This window comes from Rattus norvegicus, chromosome 1, assembly GCF_036323735.1.
Source record: "Rattus norvegicus strain BN/NHsdMcwi chromosome 1, GRCr8, whole genome shotgun sequence".
In the NCBI taxonomy this organism is placed as follows: Eukaryota; Metazoa; Chordata; class Mammalia; order Rodentia; family Muridae; genus Rattus; species Rattus norvegicus.
Genome location: NC_086019.1, coordinates 16,645,278 through 16,665,291, shown reverse-complemented (window position 1 = coordinate 16,665,291; position 20,014 = coordinate 16,645,278). Strand labels below are relative to the sequence as shown.

At 45.1% G+C, this 20,014-nt stretch overlaps 1 protein-coding gene, 1 long non-coding RNA gene and 1 other non-coding gene across 8 annotated transcripts in view; 2 read left to right on the top strand and 1 right to left on the bottom strand.

The window, feature by feature from the left end:
* Map3k5 (mitogen-activated protein kinase kinase kinase 5) overlaps nucleotides 1-20,014 on the bottom strand; it is a 218,513-nt gene that overhangs the window by 58,608 nt on the left and 139,891 nt on the right. For 2 of the 3 annotated variants that reach the window (XM_039084822.2, NM_001277694.1), the window contains exons 12-14: nucleotides 12,671-12,720; nucleotides 10,084-10,179; nucleotides 6,617-6,698 (exon numbers count right to left, since the gene is read on the bottom strand). In XM_039084822.2, coding sequence (XP_038940750.1) covers nucleotides 6,617-6,698; nucleotides 10,084-10,179; nucleotides 12,671-12,720 — 228 coding nt within the window. Of the gene's footprint in view, nucleotides 1-6,616; nucleotides 6,699-10,083; nucleotides 10,180-12,670; nucleotides 12,721-13,436; nucleotides 13,576-20,014 lie in introns of those variants that run through there. The other variant, XM_039084825.2, reaches the window with a different exon arrangement.
* LOC102547350 (uncharacterized) lies at nucleotides 414-15,944 on the top strand. Of its 4 annotated transcripts, XR_010058858.1 has the most exons (5): nucleotides 414-618; nucleotides 3,708-3,815; nucleotides 10,037-11,057; nucleotides 11,465-11,572; nucleotides 13,386-13,736. It is a non-coding gene; the product is annotated as an uncharacterized LOC102547350 (long non-coding RNA). The 4 variants fall into 4 exon arrangements; XR_005497306.2 differs by lacking the exon at nucleotides 10,037-11,057; XR_010058856.1 differs by having other exon boundaries at nucleotides 10,037-11,572.
* On the top strand, nucleotides 16,995-17,129 carry LOC120100374 (small nucleolar RNA SNORA42/SNORA80 family). The gene has a single exon (XR_005500137.1). It is a non-coding gene; the product is annotated as a small nucleolar RNA SNORA42/SNORA80 family (small nucleolar RNA).

The following is a 20,014-nucleotide window of genomic DNA, read 5'->3' as shown; positions in this document are numbered from 1 at the left end:
CTGTAAGGAGAGGGAATTAGCTATGTGGCGGACAGAAAGCTGAGTGTAGAATGTGGCTGAGTACCCAGGAGGGCAAGGAGACGTCAGTTTACTTGGTGGCAACATTGAGCGTCCACTCTAAGTGCCTAGAGTACTCATATATTAAGAGTACTATACATTGGACGACCCTCCTATGCTAGGTGCTTAATCTAAGGATAAAGGATGTCCTGACCAGGGAAGACTGCCTGGGAGACAGGCATGGGACTGTGGGGACCTGAGACAAACAATAGGGATAACCTTAGCCATTTGTTAAACAACAAACATGGGAAGAAAAAAATGGGTGGAAAAAGAAGGGAGGTTGTTTAAAGACATCACACAGCTTATGAATCTTGTGTTCTATTTCTATGGCAATAGGTTAGCAAGTCAGGCTGTTGCTAAGGGAGACGGCAGCTGCATTTCAAAGCAATGATGGGAATACATGTAGAATCATTCTTTTTTGTTGTCTGTCCAGAAAATATAAACTGGTCCTGGGAAGAGAACTGGCAGGGAGAATAGGAGTGACAGGGGCAAACAACAGATCCCTGATCTTCCAAACAGACCTGGATTCTTCCACAACAGATCCAGATTCTCCCATAACAGGTCTGTGATCTCCCATAACAGATCCCTGATCTCCCACAACAGATCCCTGCATATCCCTGGCACCCTATAGCCCACCCCTCCAGTCTTGCTTATAGTATGAGCACTATCATACTATATATTTTAATTATTTGTGTTATTGTCTGTTTCTTCTTGAAACACTGGCTCTACTGGGATCTACTTCTGTTTCAGATTCTCCTGATTCTGTAGAATTGACTGTATATAGCAAGTGATCAATATTTTCTGAATGGATTAGTTGGAATCCACTTGGTCCCGACAATGTAGATGAAGATGATTTCGACTAAAAATTTTCCAAGTAAAGAGCAGCCTTAGGGTATGGGGGTGGGAGAGGCTTTGGCTGACATAGCAAAACCTCCTTCAAAAACAGCTGCTGCAGCTTCCTCCCAAAGGGAGCATTAAGTATTCCAAGGTAGACAAGAAACTGTTTGTCGTTATGTTCTGTCCTCGAAGTCCTAACCCTTCCAGTGGGTTGGCCTGAAGGTGCTTTTAAAGCTAATACTGCTTCCTCAAGCCCTGGTTGCCCCAGAGACAGAGTCTGCACATAGATCCAAGTGATACTATGTAACCTTGCCCCCAAGTTGTTTCTACAAGGCAAATAAAGAGGCTGGCAGCAAATAGTTGGGCAGCAGAGACATAGGCAGGGTTTGAGATTCCCAGGCTGGAGGTCAGAAGAGTGACAAGGGGGAGAAGACGGTGAAGGGGGAGAAAAGAGACACCATGGTTTGGAGTCAAGAGAACATGGCCCTGAGGGCTGGCCAACTGGAATTAAAAGCAGCTCAGTTAAAACGCAGTGAATAATAACTCAGGGTTACAGATAGGAAAATAAACTCTAACAACAGAGGATAAATCCGCCCAGCTCTTACGCTGTTTAAATAATAAGAGTCGTGTGTCTTTTATCGGGAAATGAGTGATCAAAGGTGGGGTAGACATTCTACAATGATGTCCATCAGTAATTAACTCTAGCTGGCTTGAAGCCACTTCTGGGTATTTTATTCTCCTCCATTGATTAACATTAAAGTTTCACGTCCTCTCTTGTCTACTTTTCCTCTGTCAGTCAATGTGCAGGCCCCTAAGTACAGAACCTAAATTGGGAGAGGGTAAGAGATCAGCAAAACAAATATACAGCGAGTGGAAGTTGATCTTACACAGCACCTCAGCAACACTGAGGGACATTTTTGTTTTCAGATACCTAACTGTCGCGTTTCAGATAGGTACAAAATTAGAAATAGGGTCTTAAAGAAAACAAGCAGTTTGTCACTCGGTCATTGCAAATCAATTCAGAGTCTCTGTTTAAAAGTGTTTTCGAGGCAGGTCAACAGACAGAGGAATGGTAAGGTCTTTCATCACCATGCAGGTGTCTGAGTCAAAGGAAAGTGTTCTTTCTATAGAACCTGTGCCCACTCCACCCACAAGGGGCCAACTTTCTCTTCCTGTTCACTGGGGACAATGTAGAGACAAGTCCACAAAGCACGCTGCAGTGATGCCTCAGGCCTGTGCCAGTTAATACACAAAAGAGAGCTACAAAGACGAGTGTGTGTGTGTGTGTGTGTGTGTGTGTGTGTGTGTGTGAGAGAGAGAGAGAGAGAGAGAGAGAGAGAGAGAGAGAGAGAGAGAGAGAGAGATGCTATGCTAGCTGTTAACAGTCCACGGCACACCGCTGAATGACAGACAATAGAGTGGGCAAAGTCAGGAGTGAAAGGGTAAAAACGGTATGAAAGCAGAGAACATGAGAAACAGGAGAGGTTAAAAATAACTTAAATAGAAACATGGCACCTGAGATCTCAAAAAGCAGCAGATATGGTCCCCCAGTATGACAGCTGCCACACTTGTCAAGTCTAGCCACTGGGAAGCCTAGCACACAGGAAGGACGTGGCACCGCTGGACCACAGGGCAGAACGGGAAGGCATACAGGAGCGAGAGAGTAGGACACTGGGCTTGACCCCCTCATTGTGGTTTGAACATGAAATCACCCCCACGAGCTCGTACATTTGAACACTCTGTCCCTAATTCATAGCATTGTTTTTGTAAGATTGTGGAACCTTTAATAACCTGTGGGAGGAAGCAGGTCATGGCTGCAGGCCTGGAGGTGTACTAGCCCATCATCACTTCCTGTCTACTCTCTGCCCCTTGCTCCCACGGTCATGTCTTCCTCGCCATGGTGGACTGCATTCCGTATAACTGTACACCCAAACAAGCCCTCCTTCCTTTAAGCTTCTTGTCACATCTTTGAGCACAGCAATGAGAAACACTGCTAGTGCACTCCTTCAAGGAGCTGTAAAAGCATAATAACCTGGCAGGCTCCGTGGTTAAATGTGAACTGGAGGTCTCCAACGAGGTTGAGAGGCAAGGCTGAGTGGCTGGGCCGGGGCTTCTCTCCCACTGGATTCTCGGGTTGGAGCTTGCTTGCACTCTCAAAAATGCACTGGAGCAAGAAGTACAGGGGGGACTACAGGTAGTAAGTATTCAAACCTTCATGGCCAGCTATACTCAACTTCCTGAAGACCTCACTGTAAACCAGTACATGAAATTACCAAGAATATGGGCTCATAACCTTCCCATGAAAACACAGCCTTGAGTCGAAGCGCATGGCCCTGAGGCAAAAGGAAGTGTTGCTGTATCAAGGCAGGAAGGTCCTCTGAGACATGACTTAGTGCTGTCTTTGAAATAACCCTGGAAAGTTCCTATGAATTGGGAAAATTATTTAAAAACTTGAAGCAGAGAGAAGACAATCGAGATCCTCTTGTTCAATTCTAAGGGACGAAATTATCTTAGACAAGAAGGAGTATAAAAGCTAAAGCTGTTTTCCTGGCAAAATTAGAACCTTTACCTTATCCAGGGCTCTAGTCTCCAGTTCAGAGATCTCAGAGGGTTAGATCTGACTGAGCAGGAGAGGCCCGGGCATGAGTCAAAGGAGGCTGTACCCGCCATTACTGCACACCACTCATTACTGGCACCAGAAGAATTCTAACTCCAGCTTCGAGGAAGTTTTTCAAGTGCCAGGAAATCTAGGGTTGGCTAAGAACTTGGAGCTTACGGAAACCACATTAACATTATCCGTTGAACACTGACAGCATCCCAATTGAAGAGAGAAGCAAGAATTCGGGAGCATCTCCTGGTCAGCCGTCTTTCCCAGTGTTCTCACTTTGTTGGGTGAAGGGACCCAGAGGCTTCACAAATTGGTACGTGTGTTGAAACCATCTGAGTCCTAGCTGAAGTACACACGAAATAGCTGTGTATACAAATCCCAACCATCTTTCAAAGGGAATCTCTAAGAAAATTTCTTTGTTTATAGGATAGAGGTTGGGAAGAAAAGGAACTTAGTTTGGATTTAATCATACACAGGCTGAAGTTTGGTTTCTGTTTGCCGTCAGGAAGTAAGGCAATTCATTTTATCCCAGTAGCATGCTATATAAAATAATGTAAGTAGGAAATGCTGAGAGTAGAAAGAAACACCATCAAGATATATATATACACACGTATATATACACACACATATATATGTATATCTATGTGAAAGTTATAGACCAGAAAGTTATAAACCATGTAAAATGTAAGTTAGGGTTTAACGATAGAGCTATGGCTATGAAAAACCACTGAGAGGAAGAAGCCAGGTGGGCCCCAACACCCTTCAGTCTAGAAGACTACTGTAACCATGCATAAATGCTATGCTAATGGAATAGCTATAACACAGTTTCACAGACTGGAAGATACCTAAGAGGAAGACCTGTAAGGTGCACACTGCATTCTTAACATTAATGTTACTTTGTTGCAGATTCTGTTATTCAAAAACAACAAAATTAGCAACAGCTGAGGCACCAGGGCAGGTAGAGTCCAAACCTTTAAACAGAAGCTGCTTGAGCTCTTGGCCAAGGCCATGAAGCCCATTGAGAATACCATAGAGATAGATCATTCTGTGTCAGGGGGTTTAAGCTATTCCAATGGAGGACATGTAAGAAAGTTATCTACCGGAGAAGCTTGGCAGTGTACAGGAGCGCTCTGATGAGTCAGAGCATTATCGAACATGTCTACCAGGTTTTGCGAGGTCAGCTGATTTAACAGAACCCTCTAGATGTTTCCAGGAAAAGACATTTGCATCCCCTTCTTTAATTTGGTCATGTGGCTTTTGGTAGACCTGCTCAGCCAGGAAGGGCCTCTCCCAACACCCACTCCAAGTGCTACCACTAAACAGAGCTCTTTGCAAAGGGAACTACTACCCTTACCCAAGAGACAGAGGCCAGACAGATCAATCACAAATACTAGGAAGATAAATCTGTGCCATGCGCTGCATAGACTGAAATTAACTCCCAGTCCCCAACTGGCGGTTCAATCACAAAACCAACCTTGTCTATCTATGGCTACTGATACCGTAGCCTGGGTACAATACATGCACATTTTTGTCAAAATATATGTAGTTCCTCAAGGGGCAGGGGGAAAATGAGATAAAAGGTAGATGTTGATGGTGTAAAAAACAGAAAGAAAAGCAAGGAATGTGTGGAATTGTGAGTGACTTTATGGATTTTCCTGCCTAAGCCTTCATGATTTTATTTTAGTGATCGTTCTCATTATTATTTTTACCCTGATGATGGATTTGTATCAAGTAAATCCAACTAAATTTAACACAAAATACAAATAGTAGGGGTCAAAAGGACACTGAAACAGGAGTTCAGAGACCTGACCCAAATATATAAAAGGACAGAACGTCAAATGCACACAAGTAAGTATTATTGCCGACTACTCCTGTAACCGGCAAGCTAACATATTGAGAATTTTTTTTCTAAATTACATCTACCATCTTCTTATACCTTTAAGAGGCATAGGCTTCCTCTTCAGTATAAAATTTATATAACCATTAAATAATTACAGAACCTAACTATTAGGTGATAGCAGTAATGATTAGTTAGTATATTTAATTTTTTCCTTCAACTGTTACGTCTACTGAGTAACAGTTGAATTTTTTAAATTTTATTTAGTTCAGTGAATGGGATGAAATAACCAAAACAATCTAAAGCGTACATACACCAATCGTGAGTGTTAGTTTATAGCTTTTTTTCAGTTTCACCTTAATATTTGCATGTTGATTTCAAAATGGTGGCAGTGCCACACACCTGTAATCCCAGCACTTAGGAGGCAGAGGCAAGGGGATCTAGAACTCAGGGCAGCCTTGACTACACAGTGAGTTCAAGGCCAAACTCATAGGGAAGGCCAGACAGATTTTATCACCTGGAATTTTCACTGAGTTTTTTGTTCAACATTGCCAAGGGGAGACTAGTGGGGAGAAAAGGACACTGTGGCCCACACCTTGAGGTCAGTGAACACCTCCATAGACATGGTGTAGTCAGTCACTATCGGGTAATTTAAAATATGGCAGCTCAGTTCCTCTGAGGGCAGCGGTTCTCAACCCTCCTACTGCCCCGACCCTTTATATAGTCCCTCATGTCATCGAAATCCCCAACCATAAAGTTATTTTCACTGCTACTTTATAACTGTTAGGAACCATAATGTAAAATACCTGTGTTTTCTAATGATCTCAGGCGACCCCTGTGTAAGGGGTCATTCAACCCCAAAGGGCTCACAACCCACAGGTTGAGAACCATTTCTCTGAAGAGGACAAGATCAGTGTTTGCTTTAAAGCATTTTTATTGATCTTATCTGTACATGTTTCTGAAGGAGCAAATGTCATGTGTGTCAATGTCTGCAGAGGCCAGAGGCTGATGTGGAAGCCCCTGGAGCTAGAGTTACAGACAGCCATGAGCTGTTGGACAAGGGTGCTGGGAACTGAAGCCAGGTCCTCTGGAAGAACAGAATGGGCTCGTAACTGCCAAGCCTCCTGTCTGGCCCTCTTATTAGAGAAAATTTACACTCGTTGAGTGCCTCCGTGCTTCACCCCACCACTCAGTGATGAGTCTCATCCTTTCCCATCCCCCTTGAAGCCAGCTTCCAGTTGCTCCCTTGTAAGACACGTGCTTAATTCAGTCATTACCTCTAGGGAGTCACCTTCACAGTCTCCTTCCTCCGCGCCTCTCCCCTTCTCTTCGGTGATGGTGTTCACCATTTCGAAAAACCTAGAATGAGAGTTGTATTCATAGCACATGTAATGTCTGTGCACATCTGTGCACTGCTCAGTAAACCCATCGTAAGTTGACAATACCTTAGGTGGGAAATTCATTTAGACACTGAACCCACTGAAGACCCTGACTCAGCCAGGCCTGCCTCCCGTGTGGTGAGAGCTTTTGTGTCAGCCATAGAACACAGCCTAATTCAGGAAGAATCAAATAGTCCACGGATCTTAGTGAACACAGTACCTGTATCTACCTGATAGTCCAGCACAGAGTAGTATGTTAGCTGGCCACCCGCTGAGGAGCTACCGGAAGTGAGGTCTGTGGTGAACGAGGATCACGCGCTCGGCTTTTGCTCAAGTTGAAAGGTGCTAAGCCCAACCACTGTAAATCAATGTACCCCAAATGGACTTCGGAGCAAAAATGGAGAGGCTTTAGGCAAATATACCATCGGGATCCGTGTTAGGTGTGTGGGGGTAATGGGGGGGGGTGGAGGTGGGATGTGGAAATAAATCTCAGGTTGAAAGGGTTTTCTAGAAATTCCTGATGGCAAACAATAGTTAAGTGTCACAGGGAACTAGAATACTGAAGTGACGAAGTCAGGAGCGAGGAGAATCAAATCAAGATTACTGGCGTCTGTGTGACCTCAGGCAAACCCTTCCACCTCCCGGGGGCATAATTGTGAAGCGGAGGAGAAACAGGTTTCTTGGACTCAAAGACACTTAAATACTCATCACGTGCTCATACGGTACAATAGCTTCATAAAAATTAATGCTGCTTTGTTGTTACTATTGTAATTCAGAAACAACAAAATACCCACGTCCCGGCTATTCCAGAATATCTAGCATCTGTAAATTTGATCTGTCACTAAATCTTTTGCCTGAGCACTCCTATACATTATACCTAGAGATCCTATAAGTGCTGTCTAAAACACTGACGTGAACTAGGGCAGAGACTGGCTTACGTATGCCCAGGTGACAGCCGCCTCTCTTGATGACATTTTTTTTTTAAATGCTAAGTTTTATTTCTGAGGTTAGTTTCAATGCCAGGCAAGGTATGTGAGAAAAATTGTCCTCTGCCCTCTGAGTAAACTGGAGGCCACTGATTCGTATATAATGTGTGGGAAGTACTGTATACAGTGCCGCTGGCTTCATGGGCAAGCCTCTATGCAAGGCTGACCACACGGGCAGAGCAGGTTAGCACATGACCAGTTTTTCTACACAACTCAGAAATGATCTCTGTGCCTCATTTTATCTGCCCACCCATTAACATTTCCACCCATTCGACAAATACTCCTTGAACATTTAGGGCCTCACACTGTTCTGCCTAATGGGACCCAAGGAACAGAGCTATTTTGGAGTTTGCAGAGTTCAATTGTGCCTACTTTCTTTGTTACTGAAGACACCCTTTTCATACAATAGATTTGGATCGTGTTTTTCTCCTCCCCCAATTCTTCTCCTGCCCCAATCTCCCCAACTCCCGTCTAAGACAGACCAGGCTGGCCTTGAACTCAGCAACCTGACTACTTTTGCCTCCCCAGTGCTGGGATTAGAGGTGTGCACCACCGTGCCTGGCTCCCCTCCTCTAATTCCTAACCTCCATTCCTAGTGCACATTTCCTAGATGTCAATGAAATGAAAGCAGAGCAAAATCCCACGATTGATTAGGATATTAGTAAACATGGAGTAAGGTGAAATTTCATGAGGAGTTAGAAACAGAAGTAAGATCACTCAAAAGGGAAATGTAAGCAAAAGAACTTCTAAAACTGGCTTTAAACTTAAACATTAAGACCCAAGGTAAAGGGGCTGGGGATTTAGCTCAGTGGTAGAGCGCTTACCTAGGAAGCGCAAGGCCCTGGGTTCGGTCCCCAGCTCCGAAAAAAAAAAAAGAAAAAAAAAAAAAAAGACCCAAGGTAAAGACACACAGCAGCCATTGATGGAAGACTTTCCAGTAAGATCATTTTACCAGAGTACACGACAGAGGGACGGCAGCCCACTGTGTACATCAGGAGCATGGATACAGAGCCGCTCATGCCTGGGTCAGGGCCCCGATTTTATCCTTACTGGCCATGTGATTTTAAGGTGGTTACCTCTCCTGAGTTTTATTTATTTTTCTTCTCTCACTAAAGATGATAATCATGCCTATAGACTAGGATTTCACAAAGATTGAAATGGAAACAGATGCTATGCTGGGCGGGGATGAGCATGGAGATAAAAGCAAATCACTGTCTACTGAGTAGATCCGCCATTTACTGTGGAGGTTAATTGAAGAGAGAACATTCCTCAGTACTTAAATCCAGACTGGCTTTCGCCTATGCTCCGTCTTCTAAGTGGTCATTGTTCGTCTACCTCATGGCCATTACTGTGTTCTACGGGGATATGAAATATTTAACCAAGAGTACTATACCAGGGGAGACTAATGCAAATGTACCGTGAAGTTCATAGATTTGGGGGGTGGGGAGGTGGGTCATCTCTTTTACTGGTATAGATCGGGCCCCAGCCACCAGAGGATCCAGTATGATTAGCCAGAAGTGGGCTCAGGTACTATGTATTTACGCTCCCCAGGAAGTTCTATGGGAGGCAGGGTCGTAGTTGCAGACAGTAGTGAGTTTACGCTAAAGAATTCGATCATGAAAAAGTGGGCACTCATTTCTAATGAGTATTTTAAAAAATGAGGCATGGCATTAAACCATTAACCTGTTGGCTGATGTTTTGTGTAAAATACACTGTGACTAGGCCAAGGCTTGATTGGATAAACAGAACCCCCGAATCCAATGGCACATGCTTCTAAAGCAGAATTCAAATAAAGCGTGTGTGTGTGTGTGTGTGTGTGTGTGTCTGTCTGTCTGTCTGTGTCTGTGTTTGGGTATGTGTATATATGTGTGTGTATGAGTCTGTGTGTGTGTATGTGTTTGTGTATGTGTGTATGTGTGTGTGTATATGTGTGTGTGCGTGTGTGTATGTATATGTGTATGTTTGTGTGTGTGTATGTGTGTCTGTGTGTGTTGTCTGTGTGTGTATGTGTGTATATGTGTGTGTGTCTGTGTGTATGTGTGTATATGTGTGTGTCTGTGTGTGTATGTGAGTGTGTGTGTATGTGTCTGTGTGTGTATATGTGTGTGTATGTGTCTGTGTGTATATGTGTATATGTGTATGTGTGTATGTGTCTGTGTGTGTATATGTGTGTGTATGTATCTGTGTATGTATATGTGTGTGTGTCTGTGTGTGCGTGTATGTATATGTATATGTGTGTATGTGTGTATGTGTGTATGTGTATATGTGTGTGTGTGTTTGTGTAGCTGCCTCACCATTCAAAAGTGACCTGTTTTGTTTTACTTGAAAGCAGCAATCCCGTGAAAACAGCCTGTCTCACACACGACGACAAATACATGCCTTTTACAGTGCAGTTCTGTGCAGAAGTAGATTTGGAAGTCGTCGGAATTGTGAAGTACATAAAGGAAACAGCATCGTTCTTCAAACTTGGAGATACTGAAACAAACCAACCGAAAACTCACGTTACTTAGACAGACATCATCACTTTCGCAGATCCCTAACGAAAAGGAAGCACTTTTAATATTTAACCCGCTACGGCACACTGCCATTTTATAGACAGCACTTTCGAGACCCATAGTCCCCATACCATAATACCAGCATTCTGTATTACCCTATTCATTTGTCAGTGCGGGGCTGTTCTGCTGGGTGATGTGAGCCACATGTTGGGTTTGGCATGGAAGCGAGTCTGGTCTGGCATAGCCTTGACCGAGCTGAGAGGGAAGCTTATATTCATCCCAACTAACTGGCCTCAGTGGTTCAAGGCCTGTGGGAGATGCTTCCAGAGCTAGGGAGACCGGCCATACAGGTAGAGGCACTGCTCAGGCTGTAGAGATTTTAAAGGAGCGAAGCAAAGTGGAGCAGCACTGGGATTGGGCGTAGCGAGTGCTTTATTTTAGAACAACATGAAGAGTTTGGAGTTTGGTAAGTTAGGCCATGGTGGTTTATGATAGCCGTTAGCCAATGTTTTCTGTAGTGGGCCCGGTAGTAAAATATCTTAGGTCTGACAGGCCAAACCGCTCAGTTCTGCTATTGGAGCAAGGAAGCCTTAGCTACAAGTGAGGCTGTGGCTGTTGTGTAACAAAACTTTATTGATATGACAAGCCACGGTCCCCATTGGGTCCATGAACGTAACTTGTCAGGCTGTATTCAATCACCTTTGGATCTCCTCATTTTGGAACGCACAGCATCACTTGGCTTTTGAGAAAGGTCTTCTTCCTATGTGCCTCAGAGTGAACTCACACTCACTACAAAATCCAGACTGACCCTGAATTCATGATTTTCTCGCCCTGGCCTCCTGAGCACAAGGACTACAGGTATGTGCGACCATGCCTGGATTTTATTATTTTCCAAGACTTAAAAATAGACTCTAGTCATCTAAGGCCAGGCGAGCCCTCTCCTATCCTAGTTATTTCTACTCCAGACAGAAGGACTTTGTGCTTCTCTTCTCTAAATGTGTTCCTTGTATGTCCTTACTCATCTCTTGCCACACTGTGCCTGTTCTTAAAATGCTTGTTCCCCATCCCCAGTCCTTACCTGATGGCAAATATTCAAGAGGACGTCCTATCTTTGCCGCCTTCCTATCTTTAGCAGAATAGGACTCAATATGGTACGCAGCTGGTGCTCAATAAATGCCACTGACTTGAGCTGGGTACCTGGGTGACGCCAGGCAAACTGCTGACCAAGCTGGGTTATTCCTTAGTTTGTCACCCTTTCTTTATAGAGGAGGAAGCCGGGCAAAGGTGGCCGTCTTTGAAGTCACAGAGCAGAACTCAAGTTTCCCAAGAGGTGAACCATCGATCACCAGATGGAGGCACGACATCTACACGCTGTGAGTCACAAGAACTGTAAGGAAGGGCTGCCGGGCCTAATTAACAAGGGCTAATTCATTGTATAACAGATCTGATGAGGCAAAATGCATAGCAACTACAGCGAATGGACTGTTGAAGAAGGCAGCAGTAAGGAGTTGCCTTGCTAAACGAGCGGTTTAGGGACTGAATATTAAGAGTGCAAACCTTTGCGAACGTATCGATTGGAAAGGCATGAGTCGGCCGCTTAATCTCGCTTGCCTCTATTCGATCACTCATGAGGTAACAGGCAGCTCCACCAGGGAAACTAAAATTATCTGTGACTCACTGCTCTGCCAGTTCATGCCCTAACACAGCCAGCTACAACCCTTGCAAAAGCAACAGGATGTTGCACAAGCGGCGGACAGAAGTCTGCTGTCTCCCATCTCCACCATGTGGGGGTAGCAAACAGTAGGAAACAGAATCCAGTTTAAACGCTGAGTGAGTCTAGAAGCCCAGGCTTCCAGATGACAAAAGTTTCAAACACTTAACCGTTGACAATGGATTCTGACCGGTAACCTTCCTTTTCATTCCCAGGAGAGAGCTTCTTTTTTTTTTTTTTTTTTTTTTTTTACCCTGAGCCACTGGCGTTATGACAAGGTTTTGGAACTGAACTGGTTTGTCACTGTGACCTCACACACATAATTGCTTCAACAGTGACCTTGGGGGAGATTTTAATGAGTTTCTTATTCGTATGGAGTTCCAGGTCCAGGGTGTAGCCTGGGAGATGTCCTGCATAGTTTGGGTCTACAGATTCTTAGTTCCTGGTAACATAAAGGTCAGGAAGCCATCTTACAGCCTTCACTAAAAGGTCAGTCAGCAGGAGAGGACCTCTACACGGCTCCCTGTTAGCCACGGTTCACATTTACCCCAGAGTCATAAGCATGGGGTCAGTTCAGGGATCCATGATGGTGAGGTACTGCTCACAACAGGCAGAGGCTGAAGGCTGAGCCTTTACAACGCAGAAGGATTCCTGAAATGTTTTTCAAACGTGAATGATGGACTTAATTTAATAAAATATGCTAAGAGGATCTCAGAAAAGTATGTCTTCTATGTACACCAAACGGAGCAGGGAAACTTACCTCACCCCCCTGACAGAGGAAGCGTTAAAGTTCCACTCATGGATACCCTTCTGAAACACAGGAGAAGATGAGCGATGATACATGGGGGGAAACATCATAAAATCATTTAGTTTTATTTTTAATAACAAAGTCATTTCTCCTGATGTGTAGCTCCTCAGGAGGGTCAATTCAGCCCGAGCCCACAAGGGTGATGCTTACTTAACAGTTCCTGTGCCTCAAGACAAGAGCTTTCAAAAAGCCCGGAAGAATTACTGTCATTAAACCCGAAAGCTTAATCTTAGTTGTAACTACCATTTTTTAATTTGAGTTTAAAAAAAAAAAAAGACCAAAGTAAAACAACAAGAAACCAGTGATCAAGGTAATTCGATTGTGTGGTTAAGAGGGTCATTTCCTTTTGGGAAAAACTTCTAATGATTTCCTATGCCTTTGTGTGCTTGAACACACATGTCTGGGGTTTGTAAGCACATACGTGCAAACGCATGTGGAGGCCATACGATAACTTCACGTGTCCTTCCTTGGCTTCTCCATTGGTGTGGAGCTTGTCTCTTGAGTCCCACGGGCAACTGTTTCTACCTCCCCAGGCTTGGGAGTGCGATACATGCTACACCCCTGGGGTTTTCTCATGTTGGTTCTGAGAATAAAACTCGACTCTGGAACTTGTATGGAGTACGGTACTGACCAAGCTATCTCCCCGACTTGGCATCTATTCTCCCAGAAAGAAAAGCAATCAATCTGAACAAAGCCTCTGTAATTGTTTCTGAAGTACCTTCTCCCTTCCGAAAGACAAGCCTTAGTGTATAGCCCTGCTGGCCATGAACGTCTGTTGTCTCAGCTCGTTGAGCGCTGGGATTCCAGAAGCTACTGCAGTCAGCTTGGAACTAACGTCAGGTAAAAATTTCAACGAAACCTCTGTGCCTTTTTACTTTTCAGAAATTAACGTGTGTGTGTGTGTGTGTGTGTGTGTGTGTGTGTGTGTGTGTGTGTGTGTGTATGAGAGAGAGAGAGAGAGAGAGAGAGAGAGAGAGAGAGAGAGGGAGAGAGAGAGGGAGAATATGTGTAAGTAGAGGTCCATTACAGGTCAAAGGGATTATTAGCTAATTTATGCAAAACTTAACATGCTAATAACGTTTAGACATAAAAATATGATTTTATGTGATTATTATGTGATACAGCCCATGTTTTAAAAGCTTAAAATGTATCTCTCAATCATGACTAAAATATCATAATTATCATCAAATAATTGTTCTTAGATTATTTTCCCTATACAAGTGCTTAGGAATTTCAACACCTCCCACACTGACCCATGCACGGGATGACCTTTTGACCTCAGCCTACCTAACTGGTCTGGTATGGGACGTGCGTGCTAGTTCAGTTGGCCACGCCGTTTACCCTGGCTCCCAGTTTCTCCTCTTAGCAAATGCAGACTGAAGAAGGCTGCCACACACTCTGTCATCAACATCAGTCTGGGGTTTTATTCAGTTTTATATCAGCTTTGTTTAGAGCATCCGCATAGTTTGTTTTTGTTTTTGTTTTTAAAGCTTTGCTAGAAAATGAACTGACAGGATTCGGGGTCTTTTCAATTGTCAATGAGCCGCTGAGTCTAACTGACTTCCTTTACAAAGCTCCAGGGGATTGTTCTTGAGGCAGGAGTCTGACAGCTGGTTGGGAGTTAACTTACCTGTGTCTACAGAACTCTAGCTGTCATAGGGAAGACCTAGTGGAAGACTCTGGACTTACACCAGGCAAGGAAAAATGCCTCAAGCTCATCTACCAAGCCAGTGGCCTTCCATCTTGTCATGGACGCCGGTGACAAAACCATCAGTCTTGCTGACTAACACTCATGCCAGAGCCCGGCTGGGATTCTTCAGATGCTACCCCTGCTTGGTCTCTTCCTCCGATAGGGACAAAACACCCCTCATTCTTTTCTTAACTATACCCTCTGTAAAAATTATAATAGAGATTGAAAAAGCCCCAAAGGTTTGGCTACGACAATAGCATGTAAAACAACCATGAAAGGAACCCCCTTTCCCCACTGTTATGAGGCTGCGGCCTCGGCCTGGCTAGTAGGAAACAGGGAGTCTGAGCTGTACCGCTTTGAGCTGGTCTAGAACTCTTCTCTTGGCAAAATCAACTCAGAAGCCTCCAATTTTTATCCCCAGCTCCTAGGTCTTTCCTAAGGCCAAGAAACCAGGAGTGCAGACAGGGCCTCTCGAGTGCCATGCAAGCTGCTCCAAAACTAGCGCTTGGTGCGTCTTACTGGGATTTGAGCAAATTCTATTGTCATGAGATCTAGGGAGGAAGGGCAGTGCAGAAGGCCTAATGGGGAGCTGAGGGGATGACCAGGTCGCTAAAGCATTTAGCTTGCAACACAGACCTGAACTCATGTAAAAATGCCAGAGAGTGGCAGGTCCCTGAAATCCCATCACTGGGGAATCAGAGGCAGGAGAGCATCCTCGAGTCCCAGGAGTCAACCATTCTGTCCTAACTGGTGAATGCAAGGCCACCCAGAGGCCCTGTCTCAAAAGAGGCAGACAGCACACTCACGAAGATGCTACCCGAGGTTGTCCTCAGCCTTCCCACACATGCATATATGCACATGCACCTGGACACACACGTATGCATGTATGTGCACACATGCACTTGCACACATATGTGAACCAGTAAACGCATGAAAATGTGTGTATGTCCTCTGTGAGGAGAGTGAGTGCTCTTAACCACCAAGCCGTCTGTCCAAGTCTTCATTTACTACTCTTTTTACCTTTTAGTACAGTACATGGATTCAAATTTTTAAAAATTATATAAACATGCTTCTCATTAAAAAAAGGGGGGGGGCACATATAAAGTTACCAAGTACTAGGCAGGAGCAAATGAAAACAGCAGCCTGCGGCCTCGACTCTCAATCTAATATTGGCGTCTAACGTCTGTCGAGCTGAGGTCAAAATGTCTACATAACTGTGTGACCCAGAGAGCAGAGCAGTCTGGGTGGGCGGTGGCGTGCAAAGCAGCCATTGAGCATGACAAGCACAGACATCTATCTGTAAAGTGGCACTGGGAGGAACCAAGGAGGGGTTCCTGAATAGACTGGGCTGGTTTGGTAGGAAATGAGCAGAGCACTTCCTGATTATCTGGTTCCCCACAGGCTGCTCTGCCCGGGGCCACCTTTCCCTACAGTGCTCTAAAGTTCGAAGCTGAAGCTGCAGTCAGTGCCCTGGAGACTCCGGACCTTCACGGCTAGAGGGACTCACCACAGGGAGGCAGTGGTGAGCTGCAAAGTAAAGTACCAGGGTCCGGAGACGCTGAGCTGGAGGGATTAGCCCAGTGGACCCCACAGCCTGGTTACCTATTTGAACCAGCACAAAGCACCATTTTCTAGGAACTGGTCCACCCCAAATCCCGTGCACTGGGCAGGACAGGAATAAGAACTAGGAGCTAACAATGAAAGTGAGAGTGATAATTTAATAATTATGCTATCGGGCCTTATTGCTTACCTGAGGTAACAGCCAGTCCTCCCTAGCTCTTCCTTCTCCCTAGCTAACAGTAATGACAAAGGGGTTTTGGTGTTGCTGTTGTTGCTGTTGCTGTTGTGATGGTGGTGGTGGTGGTGTTGGTGGTGGTGGTGGTGGTGGTGGAGGAGGAGGAGGAGGAGGAGGAGGAGGAGGAGGAGGAGGAGGAGGAGGAAGAAGAAGAGGAGGAGGTGGTGGTGGTTTTGCTGGGGCAGTAAATTTAGCCTTGATAAGTTCAGTTCCTTAGAGGTGGCTGACTTTTGTTATGAAGGTTTGGGCTGGATTCTCCTTTCTGGGTTGCTGTCTGTAGGAGTGAGGCGATTGATGCCTGTAGTAGCTGTTTATGTCCACAAGAAGACAGTCAATGGCTTACAGAGAACTCAGCCCAGAACTCTGATTCAAACCCCCCCTTCAGAAAGAAGCCATCTCTGAATTTCCCAGGGTAGGAAATACCATTTCCTTATTGGTTGAACTGTTTAACTTGGGAATTAAAGCCAAACACATCACAAACGGGAGAGACTGACTACCTGGGTAAGAATCCTTCACCCAGTTTACCTGGCCTCTCCACACGGCCACTGGATGAGAGCTGGGGTGGGAGAGGGCAGGTAGCCTTTGGGTACTGCTAGCCACATTTGCGATTGTGAAGCCATGCACTGGCCATAAACACAGGTTGCTTAATTTTAAACCTTAAAAGGAAGAGAGGGACTTCAAAGAGCCACCCAAAATGTCTTGCACGTGGCTTCTCTAGGATTTTTCCCATGGCACACATGCAGATTTTTCTCAAGTATTGACTGTAAACATCAAATGCTAATGGGGAACAAGTACAGGGCTGGGCCCGTAAGGTAAAGCAGTTCTTTAAGAGTCCTGGGGTGTCCCGTGCTAGAGCAAACTGGCTCCTAACCATTGCCCAGCCTTGGTGCATGTAGGCTGCTGGCACTGAAGTGGGTCACACAGTGGGGAAAAAAAAAAGGGAAAAAAAAAAAGAGTCCTGGGATTTAGACTGAACGGATGTCTATAGAGAGATCAGCTTACAACCCAGAGGGACATTTTTTGAACGTGGGCAATTTCACTATGAAGACTGCAGGGGATGGGATACCATAGGTGCAGTCCACAAATGTCAAAAGCCACTGTAAGAACTGGAGAGATAGCTTAGGGGTTAGAGCACTTGCAGAGACCCCCAGGCTCAGTGCCTAGCAACTACGGGATGTCCCATGGACATCTACAATTCTAGTTCCAAGGGCTCTGGGACCCTCTTCTGATCATTGTGGGCACCAATATATATAATATATATATGTGTGTGTTGCATATACATGCATGCATGCAAGCAAAATAAATCAATAAATATTTTTTAAAAGACCATGGAAGAAGATGGTGGGTAACTCACAGCCTAAAACAGCAACCCTTCCTCACGTACTCATTTGTGCTTTAACGTAGGTATTCCTTAGCATTCTGTAAAAAATTGTCAGAGAGAATAACGTCTGTGCCAGACCCACTTTGCTTAACAGAGGACCCTTCTGAGAGAGCAAACAAAACAATGAGTTGGAAATAGTTCTGTTTCCAAAATTCTCTGGCTCACTGCTTGCTCTCTTCCTGTCTTCCAAAATCCATTGGCCTGCATTCATTCTCGGGACCGTGTTCATCGCTAATTCCTTTAGCCGAATTCTGTTCCAAGTGTCCCTGGGTAACCTTGCTGTTTCCGGTTAAGCCTCTGAAGATCGCTCCCAGTCCTGCTCTCCGTCCAATGTGAGGACATGTCTACTTCTACTTCAGAGTGTGTGAATAAGGCACTGCATTTCAAGGCAATATGATTAGAACACACATATAATCACAGTGTTGTCTCTGAACAAATCGTGTCTCTGTAGGTGCCTGTAGGTCATTGGCTCCAAGTGCCCAGGTCCCAAATGAAATTCCCCCAGAATTCACCTTTCCCTTCTGAGCACCCTGCTGGTGTTACCACTCTCAGACTTTGAACCACCAGCACTTAATATTTCTGTTTAGTTTCTCTTCCTAATGACCGATTGGGTCATAGATTTTTCCCCCCTTTTCTTTTCAAATGACCTGTCACTCTGCAGTTGCAGCCCCCCTTTCCTGCACTAAGATCCCCTAACTACTTCATTTCTGGTTCTTTTCTTAGCAGCCTTTTCCGTGCCCCTCGAGGGTCCGAGATTCTCGAACTCTTATGTCAAGGTGAGCTACATCTTACGGTTACAGTGGGAACATCACTGGCACACGTTCTGTGCACTGAGCCCTGTTCTGGGGGATTCCTGGTAATTGTCTCATGCACTCTCCTATAGGGTTATTGTCTTTTCCTCATAGAAGGAGGCTACAGGAGAGTTACCCAGACTGCCCAGGTCACTCAGCAAGCAACAGGTAACACCAGCTTCCCACTTCACAGCTTCAGTCCGACTGACCCTGACCCTAGCTACTCTATGCTACCCTCTTGCCAGCCCTTAGACTTTAAGTAGCTTCAATGATAGCACATATCTAAATTCTTTTTCCTCACTCAGGAAACAAGTTGTGACTTTTATACTTCCTGCCTCTCCCTGGTAAGCCAGAGAGGTTCTTTCCCACCCTTGAATACCTCGGGCTCACATTTGCTTAGACTGCCTCGGTTGGACCTGACTCTCTTCTTCTGACCTGAGCTCATTCCTTTTCCTTTTCTCTTCTACTCCTGCCCACAACCAAAGCCCAGACTCCAAGTCGGAAGCTTCTCAAAGACATCCTGCCTGCTCATTTTCTCTTCAGTGAACTCCACAGACCAAAGGCCCACAAGGTCTTCCCCACAAGCCAGCATGGTCCCATAAGCCACAGAGCTCCTCATAGGGAGGAAGCGGCGGGAGTTCCGCTACTCATCACAGCTATCCTCAGGCGTCTTGTAACACTCCACTTATACGCTAGGAATGTTACTGACGTGGTGTCCGCCATTCTCTCCATATGGAGAACATAGAGAATGCCTTAGCTGTCATAAAGTTCTTTAACAAGGCAGTTAGTTCTCTTTATGAATAAGTTAGTACTATAAAAAAGACAATAGTGGGGTTGGGGATTTAGCTCAGTGGTAGAGCACTTGCCTAGCAAGCGCAAGGCCCTGGGTTCGGTCCCCAGCTCCGAAAAAAAGAATAATAATAAAAAAAAGACAATAGTACCTTTTGGAATTTCCTACATTAAATTTCTATACATTAATACTCATAGTGGCCGATACTAATATAGGTGTAAGGTGCATTTTGTCATGTGAAGATCCCTTAGTTATCACAACCTGTGAGTGGGCAAACTATAAAACCCTAGCACAGCTAGTCCACAGTTGTCCTGTGAACGTGGTAGCAGGGCCAGCGCTCCACAGGTCGGGATCTGAAAAGGCCACAGTTCTGACAGAAGCCACTTGGCGTCCTTCTGAAAATGGATAACTGTGTACACACACTGGGTGGTTTTATGCTGTCCAGCACGTAGCCTGTCTGCCCAAATGCTACCCCCTTACGAGACTTAACATGACCAAATGTATTCAGACAGACACTAACTTAAAATATCAAGACAAGGGGTTGGGGATCTAGCTCAGTGGTAGAGCGCTTGCCTAGCAAGCACAAGGCCCTGGGTTCGGTCCCCAGCTCGGAAAAAAGAAAGAAAAAAAATATCAGACAAAGAGAATCAGGGTGCTGCAGGGAAGCTGTCTGGTCTCGGGCTCTGTGACAGGTGATGTTCTGATAGAGGTTCACAGGGCTTGGGCATGATTAAGAGCTGGGAAAGGCTTATCCCAGCTAACATGAACACCCCAGCACATGCGTTATTCTTCCTTCATTCTAAACATGCTGTACGGCTGGGCCTGCTTAACTTCTGACACTGGTGGTTC